A 16,336-nucleotide genomic window follows, 5' to 3' on the forward strand; every position below is an offset into this window, starting at 1 on the left:
GCTAGGTCATATAGTAGTTGCATGTTTAGTTCTTTTTAACACTGTCAAACTGTGCTCCAGAGTGGCTGTAGCATTTTACATTCCTATCAGCAACGTATAAGTGTCTTGTCTTTCATCCTCTTAACTGCAAAAAGTTTCAAATTGTTTAAAAAAAGTTTTTTAAAGTAAAATCCAGCCCTCAGGCCCTTTGTCTACGCAACATTTTGAGTTCTGTTTGAGATGGTGTCCAGGTAGCCTCTAGGATGTAAGCTAAGGAAGCTTATCTTGCAAGAGTGGGGTGATCCAGAAGTGCACCCTTCATTGACAGAAAACCCTCACACAGTCCAGTGCTCATGTACCATGCCAAGACCTCAGCAGATCATACTTTTACAAATGTTTTAAGCTTTTTAACTTTGATGGGGTCCAACTGATCATTTTTTTTTCCCTTTATGGATCATGCTTTTGGTGTCAAGTCTAGGAATTCTTTGCCCAGTCCTAGATCCCAAAGATTCTCTTCTATATTTTTTTTCTAAAAGTTTTATAGTTATATGTTTTACATTTAAGTCTGTGATCCACTTTGAGTTAATTTTTATACGAAGTGTGAGACTTAGGTCAAGGTTTATTTTCTCTGCCTCTGGATGTCCAACTGCTATCGAATCCTGTGCGGAAAAGGCTCTCTTCCCTCCACTGAGTTCCCCCTGTGCCTTTGTCAAGAATCAATTGTGGGGCTTCCCTGGTGGCGCAGTGGTTGGGAGTCCGCCTGCCGATGCAGGGGACACGGGTTCGTATCCCGATCCGGGAAGATCCCACATGCCGCGGAGCGGCTGGGCCTGTGAGCCATGGCCACTGAGCCTGCGCGTCCGGAGCCTGTGCTCCGCAACGGGAGAGGCCACAACAGTGAGAGGCCCATATACCGCAAAAAAAAAAAAAAAAAAAAAAAAAAAAAAAAAAGAATCAATTGTGCTTATTTGTGTAGGTCTCTTTCTGGGTTCTCGATTCTGTTCCATTGATCAATGTGTCTATCCCTCCACCAATATCACATAATCTTGATTTCTGTAGCTTTATAATAAGTCTTGAGAGCAGGTAGCCTGAATCCTCCCACTTGCTTTTTCAAAATTGTTTTCCCTACTATAGTTCTTTTGTCTTTCCATATGTTTTAGAATAATAGTATTTTCTATATTTATAGAAAAAAATCTCGGGATTTTAATATCAATTGTGTTAAACTTATATGGGGAGAAATGACATCTTTACTTTTTCAACCCATGAAAACAGTGTATCTCTCCATTCATTTAGATCTTTTTGACTTCATCAGTGTTTTTGTAGTTTTCAGCATATAACTCCTATCATGTTTTATTACATTTCCACCTATTTCTCAGGGTTTTTTTGAGCAACTGTAAATGGCGAGGTACTTTTAATTTCAGTATCCTCGTGTTCATTCTGGTAGACAGAAATACAATGGATTTTTACATGCCGATCTTAACATCCCGTGACCCTGCTGAACTCATTTGTTCAAGGAGATTTTTTTTTTCTGGGGGTAGATTTTTTATGGTTTTCTACATAGACAATCATGTCATCTACAAATAGGGACATTTTATTTATTGCTCTCCAATATGTACGTCTTTTATTTCCTTTTCTTGCCTGACTAGACTGGCTAAAATCTGCATCATTACGTTGAAAAACAGTGGTGAAAATGGACATCCTTACCTTGTTCCCAATCTTAGGGAACATGTTCAGTCTTTCACTATTATAATGTTAGCTGTAGGTTTTTCGGGGTGGCTACTCAAATTTCAAACTGAGGAAGTTCTTCTCTATTCCTCTTTTTTCTGAGTTCTTACCATGGATGGCTACTGAATTTTGTCAAATGTTTTTTATGTCAGTTGATACGATCACGTGATTTTTCTTCTTTAGCCTGTTAATATATGTTGACTGATTCTCTAATAATGAGCCAGCCTTGCATCCCTGGAATAAACCCTACTTGGTCATGATGTATATAATTCTTTCTAAATATTGCTGAATTTTATTTGCTCACATTTTATTGAGGACTTTTACATCTATACTCATGAGTGATACTGGTCTACAGTTTCTTTTTTGGCACTGTCATTGTCTGATTTTGTTATTAAAGCAAAACTAGCTTGATAAAATGAATTGGGAAGTCATTCCCTTCTCATATTTTCTGGAAGAGATTGTGTAGATTTGGTGTTAATGTTTCTTTACATGTATGGTAGAATTCTCCAGTGAAATCATTTGGGCCGAGATTTCTTTCCCAAGATCTTTCAAATTACAAATTTAGTTTATTTAATGGATATAGGACCATGCAGGTTATCTATCTCATCTTGGCTGAGTTTTGGTAGTTTGTGGTTTTTGAAGAAAGTCTATTATAGTTATCCATATTTTTGCTTATCACGTTCTCTCTTCCTGTTATTCCAAAATTCCTTCTTTCATTGTTTCCTTTCTGTCCAGAGAATTTCCTTTCCCAATCCTTTTAGGGGATGTGCCCATAACAAATGGTTTTAGTTTTCCTTTATCTGAGAATGTCTTATTTCCACTTCATTCCTGAAGGATATTATCCCTGGATATAGGATTCTGGGTTGACAATCCTTTTCCTTCAGCACGTGAAAAATGTTGTGTCACTTCCTCCTGGCCTCTGTGATTTTTGATGAGAAATCTGTCATTCTATGTTTCCACCATACGTAAGATGTCATTTCTCTCCTGCTGCTTTCAAGCTTGTATTGTCTAGTTTCTTGAAGTCTGTCTAAGATGTGGCTTGGTGTGTGTGTGTGTGTGTGTGTGTGTGTGTGTATGTGTGTATTCTGCTTGGGTTTAGCTCAGCTTCTTGAATCTGTAGGTTTATGTTTTTTGGCAAATTTGGGAAGTTTTCAGCCATTGATCTGTTGAAGACATTGGGTCATTGGTTACTATACCTGGATTTACATTAGGTTTCCAATAAATAACCTAGTTTAAGAAAAATTGGTGATAGATTGTTATATAACAAGATAATGTTCAGACCCTGTTAGGTAAGAAATGCAAATTGAAGAAAATATAGAGTCTGAACTCATTTCGGCATATGGCTGGAAAGAAATACCTCCAATTATTTTTTAAATTTATTTAATTAATTTATTTTTGGTTGTGGTGTATGGGCTTCTCATTGCACTGGCTTCTCTTGTTGCAGAGCACGGGCTCTAGGCGCACGGGCTTCAGTAGTTGTGGCTTGTGGACTCTACTGCAGAGGTTCAGTAGTTGTGGCACACGGGCTTAGTTGCTCCACGGCATGTGGGATCTTCCTGGACCAGGGCTCAAACCCATGTCCCCTGCACTGGCAGGTGGATTCTTAACCACTGCACTCCCAGGAAGTCCCTAAAGAGTTATTTATTATTTATTTAATTTATTTTTGGCTGTATCAGGTCTTAGTTGAGGCACGCAGGATCTTTGTTGCGGCGCACAGGTTTCTCTCTAGTTGTAGTGCGTGGGCTTAGTTGCCCTGCGGCATGTGGGATCCTAGTTCCCTGACCAGGGATCGAACCTGCGTCCCCTGCATTGGAAGGAAGGTTCTTTACCAGTGGACCACCAGAGAAGTCTCTCTACATTTTTCTTTTGCTTAAAATTTACATAATGATTGGGTCATTTAACAAAAAGATTTAAGTATTTATAAATACCTGCTCCATCTGACTCTGACAGCCTGAGGAATGACCTACTCTGAACACTGTCCAAAGCCAGGGACTGGGCTTGTCTACCCTGGTTAACCATGGTTGGTTAGAGGCTGAACCACGTTCCACACTCTGTAAACTCCTTTGGAGCTAATGCTTACCGTGCAGAGAAACAACTGTTCCCTAGGATTATTCAGAATGAAGTGTGCTGAGGGCTCACTATACAGCAACTGCTCCATACAGAACACAGGTTTCATTAAAGGTTTCTGCTTAGCTCATGCATTCACGCTTTCAACATACCGAACTGCACAAGGGATCCCACCACAAAGACCTGTTTGTGGCTGTAGATTAACCTCACCCTGGCCCTCTCTCCTTTCAGTTAATGGGTCTCAGTGAATGGATCTGCAAATGTTAACCGGCTGGTAACTGCAACCTGATCAACATCCAAAATAAAATAAAACAGGGACTTCCCGGGCTTCCCTGGTGGCGCAGTGGTTGAGAGTCTGCCTGCTGATGCAGGGGACACGGGTTCGTGCCCCAGTCCGGAAAGATCCCACATGCCACGGAGCGGCTGGGCCCATGAGCCATGGCCGCTGAGCCTGCGCATCCAGAGCCTGTGCTCCACAACAGGAGAGGCCACAACAAAAAAAAAAAACCAAAAAAACCCAAAAAAAACCAAAAAAAAATCAGGGACTTCACTGGTGGTCCAGTGGTTAAGAATCTGCCTGCCAAAGCAGGGGACGCAGGTTCGATCCCTGGTCCATGAAGATCCCACGTGCCATGGAACAACTAAGACCGTGGCCACAACTACTGAGCCTGTGAGCCACAACTACTGAGGCCCGTGCACCTAGAGCGCGTATTCTGCAACAAGAGAAGCCACCACAATGCGAAACCTGCGCACCGCAACAAAGAGTAGCCCCCACTCACCGCAACTAGAGAAAGCCTGCACGCACCAATGAAGACTCAGCGCAGCCAAAAATAGATAACTAAATTAATTAATTAATTAAAAGAGTACATACTGTATATAAATAAATAAACAAACAAACAAATAAATAAAACCAAACCTGCCAACCGTTCTAGAAACTAGAAGATGAAATGTTCTCTATGCCTTGGTTCTGTTGGCAGAAATAAAACAATGTGGCCACATAGGAGAGAACAAATTGTCCCTCCCCTTGTCTCATCATGGACAACGTAATATCTAAGGTGCTGCCCATGTGGCCTTACATGTGGCCCTGCTCCCTAAAATGACCATTTTGTCTTCCTACTTAAAAAGAAAAAAAATTAAACACAGAATTACCATATGATCCAGCAACCCACTTCTAGGTATATCCCCCCAAAACCGCAAGTACAGACTCAGATACTTATATACCCATGTTCACAGCAGTATTATTCACAATAGCTAAAAGGTAGAAACAACCCAAATGTCCATTGACAGAAAAATGGATAAACAAAATGTGGAATATATATACAATGGAGTATTACTTAGCTTTAAAAAGGAATGAAATTTTGATACATGTAACAACATGGATGAACCTTGCAAACACCATGCTACATGAAGTAAGCCTAACACAAAAAGACAAATACTGTATGAGTCCACTTATGACATACCTAGAGTTGGCAAATTCATAGAAACAGAAAGTAGAAAGGTGCCTGCCAGGGCCTGGGGGGAGGTGGGGATGGAGAGTTACTGTTTAATGGATACAGAGTTTCAGTTTGGGAAGATGCAAAAACTCTGGAGATGAATAGTGGTGATGGTCTCACAACACAGTGAATGTATGAATGTACTTAATGACACTGAATGGTACATCTAAAAATAGTTAAATTAGTGAATGTTGTGCTATACGCATTTTACCACAACAAAAAAATGCAAAGAATACACACATATGCATACATATGTGTGTGTATATGTTTCCTACCTAAGTGCATACAACTTATAGAGAGGCAGATGAAGGAAATGGCAATGACTAGCCACATTCCTTGACTGCAGCAAGAGGTCATTTTCTAGAAAACAGCACCATGAAAGGAAACCGTTTTGTATTAACAATGGGGAAACATGACAGCCAGTGATAAGGTTATTGCAAACAAGCACTTTATGCCTTGATTAGATTCAATCCATTTGACCAATTTTGTTGACAGGAGATTAGGCTGTTTGCAGCTTTTTTGCCTTTAAGGAAGAATAACCTTTCAAATCAGATTCCTTATTCCAGTCACCGTCTTTGGTTATAGCTTAGAGAAGCACTTTTAAAGCAAGTGTGGACATGTCAACCTTCAACTGACTGCACTGCGGGGAGGGCTTCAAACAAAGTCCCCAGTCTCCATATAACACAAATGATTGCACAGACCCCACCTCATTGCCAAAAGGACTTCAAACGGTAAGTGGGTCTCTTCCAGAACTATCTGTCCTCTGGTCTAAATCATGCTAAAAAGACAGATGAGAAGGACTTGGATACTGAGGCTGAGAACAGCACACGGTCAGCACCACTGCCCTGGTCGTGTGTCATCTCAAGACTAAGCTGATGCTGGGACTTCCTTGGCGGCGCAGTGGTTAAGACTCTGTGCTTCCACTGCAGGGGGCATGGGTTCTATCCCTGGTTGGGGAACTAAGATCCTGCAAGCCTCGTGGCATGCCAAAAAAAAAAAAGAAAGAAAAAGAAAGAGAGACTAAGCTGATGCCAAGTAGGGCAATGCTATCTTCAAAGGGAATGAGTACATAGACAAGAGCTCTGGATGTTTACAAAGTCAATGTCATTTTAAAAAAAACAAGAAAGTGGAAATTATCCTAGATTAAGAGTCTAAGGTAAAATAACAAGCAAATGTAGAAAGTGAATCTTAATCAGATCTTGGTTTGTAAAATGAGAAAAACTGTAAAAGACAATCGTAGGACAAGAGAGAAATTTGAATATAAACCGGATATTAGTTGTTATGAAATTATTGTTCATTTTCTTATGTGTGATAATGAATACTGTGGTTACAAAAGAGGATGTCCTATTCTTACGAGAGACTTGGCTGACGTACTGAGGAATGAATTGTTACCATGCCAGCAAATTATTTTCAAATAATTCAACAATCACACACATGCACACACACATACACACATGGGACGAGAGACCACATTAGAATGTTAAGAACTGTAGATTCTAGGAGAGGACATACAAAATACTTTGTGTGTGTAAATGTCATCCTAACTGTAATTATGAAAATGAAAAAATAGAATGCACTCTTCCCCCTTGCCACAGAAAAGGGAACATATTGCATCTTGCTGTACTGATCTTTACCAGAATCCACACTGGGCTGAAATGCAACTGTTCTCTTTAAAAAAGCTGATGTGCTTTAAGTCAGGTGCCAACCAGAAAACCAAATTCCTCAAAATGCCTTTGACCCACTCTAACGGTCTGAGCAGAACACTCCTTGGCAGCTGGCTAGGAGAGCATAAACAGGATGTCTTAGCAAGGAAGTATCTGCCAGGGGTTAACAATAGCTCCCACTGCATCTGGAAACCTGCAGCAGCTTTAGCATAACCGAAGGAGAAATGAATCAGCAGCCAGAAGACCCAGGCTCCTGTCCCACCCCACCATGGTAATCTGGGGGACCTCCCCCACCCCCTCTTCCCTCCACCCCGACCTCCCCTTTCCTCTGTGGATTGGGCCTCTGATTCCTCATCTGAAAAATGGGAACAACAGTCCTTTCTTCATCCCAGGGTTACTGCACCCAAGTCACAAAGCAACAAACTCATCAGTCTCCATCACATTAAAGCAGCAGCGTTTCTGAAAGCCTAAATTCACAAGGCAGAAAAAGATGGTCATAAACAAATGGACCTTTAGGTAGAAAACATCTGACAGAGGAGGCCTGGGGTGTTTTTAAGTATGAAGCCTATACATTCTTTCTTTTTTTTTTTTTTTTTTTGCGGTACGCGGGCCTCTCACTGTTGTGGCCTCTCCCGTTGCAGAGCACAGGCTCCGGATGCGCAGGCCCAGCGGCCATGGCTCATGGGCCCAGCCGCTCCGTGGCATGTGGGATCCTCCCGGACCGGGGCACGAACCCGTGTCCCCCGCATCAGCAGGCGGACTCTCAACCACTGTGTCACCAGGGAAGCCCGTGAAGCCTATACATTCTTGATTCTCAATAATCAAGACTAGAGGACAAGCCTCAAATCCAACATGACCAGTGCTTACCTCTGCCATAGGCCCTGGCTTTCTTGGGGTTGAGTTTCGGTTTAAGAGGAGCCCCTGGCTTGAGCTTGGCTTTGGGGAACTGGGACAGGTAAGTCATCACCGAGTGCTCATCCACATCCGGGTGAATAATTTCTTCAGGAGTGATGACCTAGAATAACGACATGGTAGATGAACAACCAGAACATATCACTTTGCAACTATAGAAGTTTTTGCAAAAATCTCTTAAAGCAAACACTACTCTCAATAAAGTGAAACTACATCAAACTGGCATGGCAAAATCAGTTGTTTTTTTTTTAACCTTTTAGAAGTGTCACCATCCCCTTTGGAAGCTGAGGACCCTCTCCAGACAATTCTATACGTAATTTCCAGAGGTTCATACCTCCCCACCCTGAAAAAAAAAAAAGGCCACTCACTCTTTTTTCCAGAAAAGATAAGCTATATCAAGTAAGGAAGAAGAAAAAGAACATGTGGGATTAAAGCACATTACCAAAAAGTGCATAAACTGGCCTTTTTCTTTGCTCTTATCCATTGTCTGCATTTCTATTGACTCAGCTACTAATAAAAAAATAAAAATAAAACCAAAAAGAGATAACACAATGACATATTAGATATGTGCTCTTGTAATATACACTGAATGTTTTTGTCCTCCCCAAATTCATATGTTAAAACCCTAATCCCTGGTGTGATGGTATTAAGAAGTAGGGCCTTTGGGGGTAAGTAGGCCTAGATGAGATGAGATCATGAGGGTGGAGGTCCCACGATGGGATTAGTGCCCTTATAAGAAGAGGAAGAAAGACCAGAGTTCACTCTCTCTCCATCTCAGTGTAAGGACACAGCCAGAAGGCAGTTTGCAGCTGTCTGCAAGCCAGGAAGAGAGCCCTCACCAAGAAGTGTATTTCCTGACACCTTGATCTTGGAATTCCCAAGCTCTAGAACTGAGAAATAAATGTCTGTTGTTTAAGCCACCCAGTCAATGGTATTGTTATAGCAGCCTGAGTTAAGACAGGTCTCAATACATTAAAAGCCATTTAAAAAATAGGAAAGGGGAAATTTTCTCCTGACATTCAGCTTAGGAGCAAGATTTGACCTGTGCTGGACAGGTGGCCTCCCTGAAGGTGTCACAGTCCCAGTTCCACCAGCTGACCCAGCCCTAAACAGCACAAAAACTTCTCCTGCCACCAAGAGGTAAGCCACACCTCCTCAGAAGACTCTGTCTCATGAACAGGTCAACCAAATGCAGATAAACAACATATGTACCCAGCTTCCCCCACTCCATGGTAAAAAAGAAAAGAGGAAACATTCTGATAATTAGCCTGCAGCAACAAAACAGCTATTTGGGTTGGTACAGTCGCCTCCAATACGTTTTGTAAAATGTAGGATGTATGTTGATTTGGCATTTCTCCTAGGCAGCTCCTTCAACAACTTTACACACTGCCAACATCACATGAATGCCAAAAGGAGATGGGTTTTGGTTTAAGGGGAGATGAAAAACATATCATACCACTTCCTGAGGGTGGAAAAGCCAAGGAGTGAGCCTTGGAGAAGAGACATGATGCCAAAACCAAACCAAAGAAATATAGGCAAGATTTTCTACCTCCCAAGGGATCCTGTTACAAATACACTGAACTCAGCTCTGAATACCAACTCAAGACCTTAATGGAGCCTGTAATGAGGTCATCCATCCCCTGGCACTGGCTACCCACAACTTTTCTTGATTGAGTCTTTGAACATGGGAGTCATGGTGTCAGGGGTTGCTATTTAAACTCCTTGGAAGGGCTTAGAAGATTGGACCTCAACTAAGCAACGTGGCTACTGTAGACGGTATCCAAGACATATTCAATTTCCAAGTTCTGTTGTTATATTCCTTTGTTAGGATTATGAGCAATATGAATTCTTAAACACTTTCCATTAATGGCGAGTTATCCTGGTTTAAATTTCTTAAAAAGTTCTAAGTGACTTGCTTGAAGATATTGGATTTTAAAAAATGTTTAATAGGTTAAAAATGGTCAAATACTGGCAATTTCTTATGGTTAAGGTCCACATTTGCAGTCTGGCATCCAGACATGGCCTTTGTGATCTTTGGAACAGAAATACTAGAAAATTCAGGACTTCACTGGTGGCACAGTGGTTAAGACTCTGCACTCCCAATGCAGGGGGCCAGGTTCAATCCCTGGTCAGGGAACTAGATCCCACATGCATGCCACAACTAAGAGTTCACATGCCACAACTGAGGAGCCAGTGAGCCACAACTAAGGAGCTCGCCTGCTGCAACCAAGACCAGGCACAACCAAATAAATAAATAAATGAATAAAATAAATATTAAAAAAAATACTAGAAAATCTGTCACATGTGACAGTGAAGATCTTTAGGGGATCTACAAGCACCTAAGTCAAGGAGAACCTATTAATATGGGTAAACTGAGGAAGATGGGAGACAGCCACAGACAATGCTCATTGAAAGCTGACCACTGAGGAGGTCAGACTGCCTGCCAGACCCAAAGGCATCCACAGAGCATCAGGGGAAACAGCTTCGTGGGACACGCATGCTTCTACACATACCTGTGGGACACCCAGCCAGTCGTCTGCCTGCTGCATGGCTTCTCGTGCATTATCCACAGGCTTTCGTGGATCCCAGGATTCCCAGTCTGGGCACAGACCTGTTAACATCACACAAAAGATGCTGTTAGTATTAACTGACTGAAGAGGTTAAAGGAAACCAGGTGCCTAAACTAAACTCACTCAGTCTCTTGAGAGAACAGTTTCTTCCAAAAATCTTAGTGAACTGTATGCTTTATGGGCCAAAAGTATCACAGATATGAGTATGCCAAGGTAGAAACTATTCTGCCTGAGCTGAGACTTCTTCTTCAGGCTGTTATCTTCTTGCATTCAGAGAGGAATTTACCCATTCCTTAAGGGTGTGGTGTAAATAAATGAACAAACAAAGCCTGTAAAACCATTTGGGCCTGGTACCTTTTTGCAGCAGAGATTTTTTGGACACATCACACTCACACTTCTGTGCTCTGGTCACCAAATGTGTGGGGTTGACATCAGCTGTGTGTCCTATGATTTAACTTAATTCTGACAGTATCTACCTAGAAACAGCATCAGAACCCACAGGCTAAGGGCTCAGTCCCACAAGACTCCTCCAACCCCAACTTCAGAGCCCAATCACAAGTCCAGATTTGTCACCTGGGCTTCTGACCAACCAGCTACTAATCAGAGGTTCCTACAACCCCCTCCTCAGGTTGGATTGTTTCCTAGAGTGGCTCACAGATCTCAGGAAAACAGTTTACTTACTGGGTCACTGGTTTATTATAAAAGGATTTTACTAAATGGAAGAGATGCATAGGGCAAGGTGGGAGAAGGGGCAAGGAGCTTCCATGTCCTTTAAGGCACACCACCACCCCAGGACCACCACATGTTCACCAGCCGGAAGCTCCCCAAACCCTGTAGCTCAGGGATTTTTATGGAGGCTTCATTGCACAGGCTGGACTGATTAAATCACCTGCCATTAGTGGTTAACTCAACCTCTATCCCCTTTCCCCTTCCTGGAAGTCAGGGGACAGGGGAGAAAGTTCCAACCCTCTAATCTGATTGGTTCCCCCGACATCCAGCCCCCATCCTTTGGGGCATTCCAAAAGTCACCTCATTAACAAACTCAGGCATGGCTGAATGACACCACTACCACAGCTCTTTTCGCTTAGTAAATTCCAAGGGTTTTAGGAGCTCTGTGCCAGGAAAGGGGACAAAAACCAAACATATATTTCGTATTATAAGTTACAGTATCACAATCACAATCCTGGATGTACCTAGAAGACTGAACTAACATCCTGTGTACTTACAACATTCACTTGCTCAAAGGCCTAAACCTAGAATTATCTCAAAAACCTTTGTAACCACAAGAAGTATAGGGCTGGAGTAAAAATCCCCAGGTTTAAACTGGAAAGAGGCACCCTAAAATGTGTCTTTGCATGGAAGCAAGAAAGAGGGCCCTGGGAAATGAACTAATGCTGAGCTTTGAGTTACTTCTGGATGACACCAGCTTACAGGCTCTCAAGGAAGACTGGGGCCTAGGGCCAGCCCTCCTTCCCTATCCAGCTGACACCAGCTAGTTGAGCGTGTTGAGAACCACTAGCTTACTTAATACCAACGTGCTCAGCATATACAGAGCAATCAGTAAATGGAAAATATGATTATTTGGGCAGATTTTTTATTAAAAACAATTTTGGACGTGCACATAAACACAGGCTCTGGTTTTTCTATTGAGAGTGTATCAGCAAACTCTACCCATCAATCTAAACCCTCCAGTGAGGATAATTACTACCTTGGTGTACATTCAACCACTCAGAAAGGAGAAGCCCGTCAAGGGTGGAAAAGGCTCCAACTGGATCCTTACCAAGCACTATTTCACAGCAATGCAGAAAGAAAAGGTCAGAGAAAGCCATATATAGTCAACCCAGTGGTTGACAAAGACTGGTATTTTCCACTCAATAAAAGTTTTTAGATTTTCATGCCAAACCACCTAATAGGGCACGTGTTAAAGCCAATGGGAAACTAGGCACCAACTGTGGAAAGAGGGAGAAGAAGAGGACTTGGGGTCTGGAAGCCGAACTCAAGTTCTGCTCTGAGCATGAAGGCAAATTCATTCAGAATTTGCGTAAATAATTCAACAAGCCTATGGATAGACCTATAAGACCTGCCATCAGAAAGGCAAACGGAGCCATTTTTAGTTCCTTTAGTTATCTTACAATGGGCTAAAAACCAGGAGAAATAGACCAATCACAGCAAACCTAGCTTTCCCACCAAAAACCAAGAGGTTTAGGGGTCCACATACCCCACCCCTCCGGAAGGGATGGCTCAGGCAGCCATTGGCACTTACCTGGAGCACAGCTGTCTACCAGGGCTCCCAGGGCTTTGCCATCTTGCCAGTTCTGGTTAAAGTTGGTGATGGGCAAGTAGGGGATCTTGTTCTGAATCCACCCCAGCAGCCTCTGCTTTGGCGTCTGCTTCTTGGCATCGTCGTCCCCTTCATCCTCCCACACAGGCATGGAGATGGAGTAGTGGAGGATCAGCGTCCACACCAGGCCCAAGATGAGCTTCAGGTTCCCATCCACGATGGCTTTGCTGTCTGAGCAGAGAGACACAGGCCTGGTCAAGCCTCTGGGTTGCACAGGTATGAATCACATTCTTTGTAAGGAAGTAAATGGAGTCCTCAACTGTTAGAGAACCACACTGAGCTATATGAGAGTGAAGGGATGCAATGCTGGCATTTGCTCCAAAATACTTAAGGATGCGAAGAGATGAAATAAGATTCCAAAACGTTGTTAACCAGTGTCATTGGATTATAAGTCCATGAAAACGCATTATTCCACTGTCTCTATTTTTACATGCATTTGAAATTTTCCATAATAAAAAGGTTTTTTTTAATTTCAAGAAATCATTTCAGAAATACAGACAATAACAAGAGGTGGCTGCATTCCAGAGATAACCACCTGTTAACCTGGCAGTATACTGCCTACCAGATTGTGTGCACACATATGTGTATGTGTTTGCTGCCGGGATTTATATAATACTATAAATTATAGTATATTATACTATAATTTATATTATGCTATATGATCAGTCTTGAAATCTTTCTTTTCACTAATCACTATGTCCTAGATATCTTTTCCCTATAAAAAGTTGTTTCTGTTTACACCCCATCTACGTGTTTAAGAGGTCATTTTCTCTCAGATCTCACAAATACTGGGTGTTATCAATCATTTTCATCTCACTTCTCGGACAAGTTAGTCATTCATAACAGTTAAGCTAATCTAATTGGGCAAAGTGTTGCCAGGAGGATAAGTGACTGGCCAAAGGCATGGCCCCTTTTCTAGTCATCCCCCAGCTTAACAGGACATGCCCTGCCACTGGCCAGCCCCTTCTGGAACTCTCACTGCCACTGGTTTCTACTTCCCACTCCCCTTGGCTTCCCTGTGGCTCTCTGTCCTCTTTCTAACTTCCATCTACACCCATCAAAATTCACACATTATCTCCAAGATATCTGTCCTTCTGCCTGTCTCTCCATTTCCTACACCCTAAACAACCTTTGTTACAACCCCCCATTCTGCCAGGACCCCAAGGTGAAAATGTCAGAATCATCTTAGACTCCTCCTCCAAAGCCCTGGAGCAGTTCCCACAACAATTCTCTCCCTACCTCTTGGCAAATCCTTTTCTACACTCTCCCCCAAAATATGTGGCCCCTCCTCCCCTCTCTGCTTCCTCAACAGCCATGAAGCTCCATCATTGTTCACATAACCCGAGAACCATCCTTCTAGTCAGGTATCCCTGTGCTTCCCCATTCACCAATCGTCCCTGCTGCCCAGGGTTAAACTCCCTAGACATGTAGCACCTTGAGAGACCTACACAACCTCCACCCGGCCTGCTTTTCCACCCTTGTCACTGCCACCCACCACATTTCACATTCCAGACTCCTCACTCCTGGAGCACATCTTGCTGTGAACCCCCTGGACTTCTCCACCTCTTCTGTATTCCCTGTGATGACAAGGCCCTTCACCCCATCCTCCTGCAGGACAAACCCCAGATAATCATTCAAGGGCCAGATCTAACAGATGGTGCACTTCACTCCCACCAGCCTCTGTGTAACCACACCAGGGTCCTCTCATGACAACAACCATTCATTCCTCAGCCTCCCCCCCACCCCCACTCCAGGGATGCGAGCTCCTGACGGGGAGTAACTAAGCCTTCTTCATCTTGCAGCTCCCCACGCCCTGTCCCTCCCTCCCACCCACCCACCGCAAGCCACCTGAATGTTGGTTAAACACACGCCAAAACTGTACTTAATGAAACCCAGCTACAACCACATGAAAAATAAACTCACATGCTGTTAAGGAGTAAATGGCATGCCATTCAATACTGAAAGGGTGGGGCTTTTTTAAAAATCAACCTGTTTATTGTTATGTCCTCTTATAAGAAAAAAAAAACCCTCCTAAAAGCCCACACCCAAACCCACAGAAATCAAAGGTAATTTCACAGTTGCAGGTCAGTCATAACAAAACTTGATCACGTAAAACTGGATAGCATAAAGATTATCATGAACTGGCTGGTCAGACACACTAAATTCGAGCAATCCTCATTCAAAGTTAAGGTGCCCAGGGATTTTCTACATAATGAACTGTATAACTAACTATTAAGCAGGACTGTCTGCATAACTCACGGGGCCCAGTGACAAATGAAAATACAGGATTCCTTGTCCAAAAAGTATTAAGAATTTCAAGATGGCAACAGCAGAGCATTAAACCAAGCACACAGAACCCCCCTGAGCACAGGGCTCTGTATAGCCGCCCGGGTCGTGTAACCATGAAGCCAGCACTGCTCCTGAGGTCCTGTGGTCAAAGGAGTGGTGATGCACATGAAACACTGAACCCCTGCACAGAATACAGGTATCCAAGGAATTCATTCTGCTAGACCAGCTGACAGTCCTTGACTGTGCCTGAAATTTTAGGATTAGATGTCCCGTTACGAGTGTGTCTTTAAAGTGCTATTGATTACTGAGTTACTACCTACCGATGGTAAAAAAAATTCCACGTCAAACCATTTTCCATGCCAGTTTCCTTTATTCAGCCTAAGGGGAGAAGAGCAGTCTTCAGAAGGGTGAGGGGAGATGGGGGGAGAAGCAGAGCGTGTGCATGCTTATTGCTAATCCAGGTAAGGGGTGGACCTGGCCACGTCTGGTCTTGCACCAGGCAGAATCTGAACAGGTCAGAGTCTCATCCAGCCACAAGCATCCGTCTGCAAAGCTCAAACTTCCCTGAGTTATGTTTTAAAGGCTTTTCGAAGGCAAACTTGCAGATTTCGTCCATAAATCAGAACGTGAAACCAGTTTGCTCTATTTTTACCCAGCTTACACATGTTGGTTTAAAGGAATGAGACATGAGTCTTTTTCAAAAAGATTTGAGGGAAATATGACCCAGTAAAAGTCTGAGCCAAATTCACGAAACATACAATGCCCAGAACTTCTGTTTCCAGTGAATTCAAGGTGGGTGTCCAAATGGGAAAGCCCCCATTAAGGTCTCATTGGGATAAATGATACTTTCATTCTGCTATTCTAAGAAGCTGTCCTCATTCCAAAAGTGATTATGACAGGTGAAAGTTCAAATGCTTCACCAAGCTCTTGGAACAATAAAAAGATGGCGACTTGCCCAAAATGCCTCCCCATTCCCACCCATATGAAGTAGGAGGCTCCCCAAGCCTTGAAAATGAAATGCTACACAGCATCACAATGTCCACGTGTAACCATCACAGCAGACTACAGAACTTTCAGCCGTGAGCGTGCTCTGTGATGTTTATGTCAAGTGTAAACATGCAGCAGAGGCGGAAGGAGGAAAAGGCCAGGTCAGCTGGAAGCCTCTCAGGCAGGATTCCACCTTCCTGAGTTACTGAGGGCCTCTTTCAGGAATAAAATAAGCCAACGCCCACCATGCCTGCCCGACCTCCTAGAATCTGCTTAGATTGTCAGTGGGTTGGAATCTGGCCACAAGCT

The 16,336-nt window shown here is 43.0% G+C and overlaps 1 protein-coding gene across 1 annotated transcript in view; it reads right to left on the reverse strand.

Annotated features, from left to right (window-relative positions):
* The window catches only part of FLNB (filamin B), a 139,144-nt gene that overhangs the window by 69,629 nt on the left and 53,179 nt on the right, over positions 1-16,336 (reverse strand). Inside the window, 3 exon segments of the mRNA XM_032647686.1 lie at positions 7,796-7,943; positions 10,354-10,451; positions 12,674-12,922. Coding sequence (XP_032503577.1) covers positions 7,796-7,943; positions 10,354-10,451; positions 12,674-12,922 — 495 coding nt within the window.

This window comes from Phocoena sinus, chromosome 11, assembly GCF_008692025.1.
Source record: "Phocoena sinus isolate mPhoSin1 chromosome 11, mPhoSin1.pri, whole genome shotgun sequence".
Classification (NCBI taxonomy): Eukaryota; Metazoa; Chordata; class Mammalia; order Artiodactyla; family Phocoenidae; genus Phocoena; species Phocoena sinus.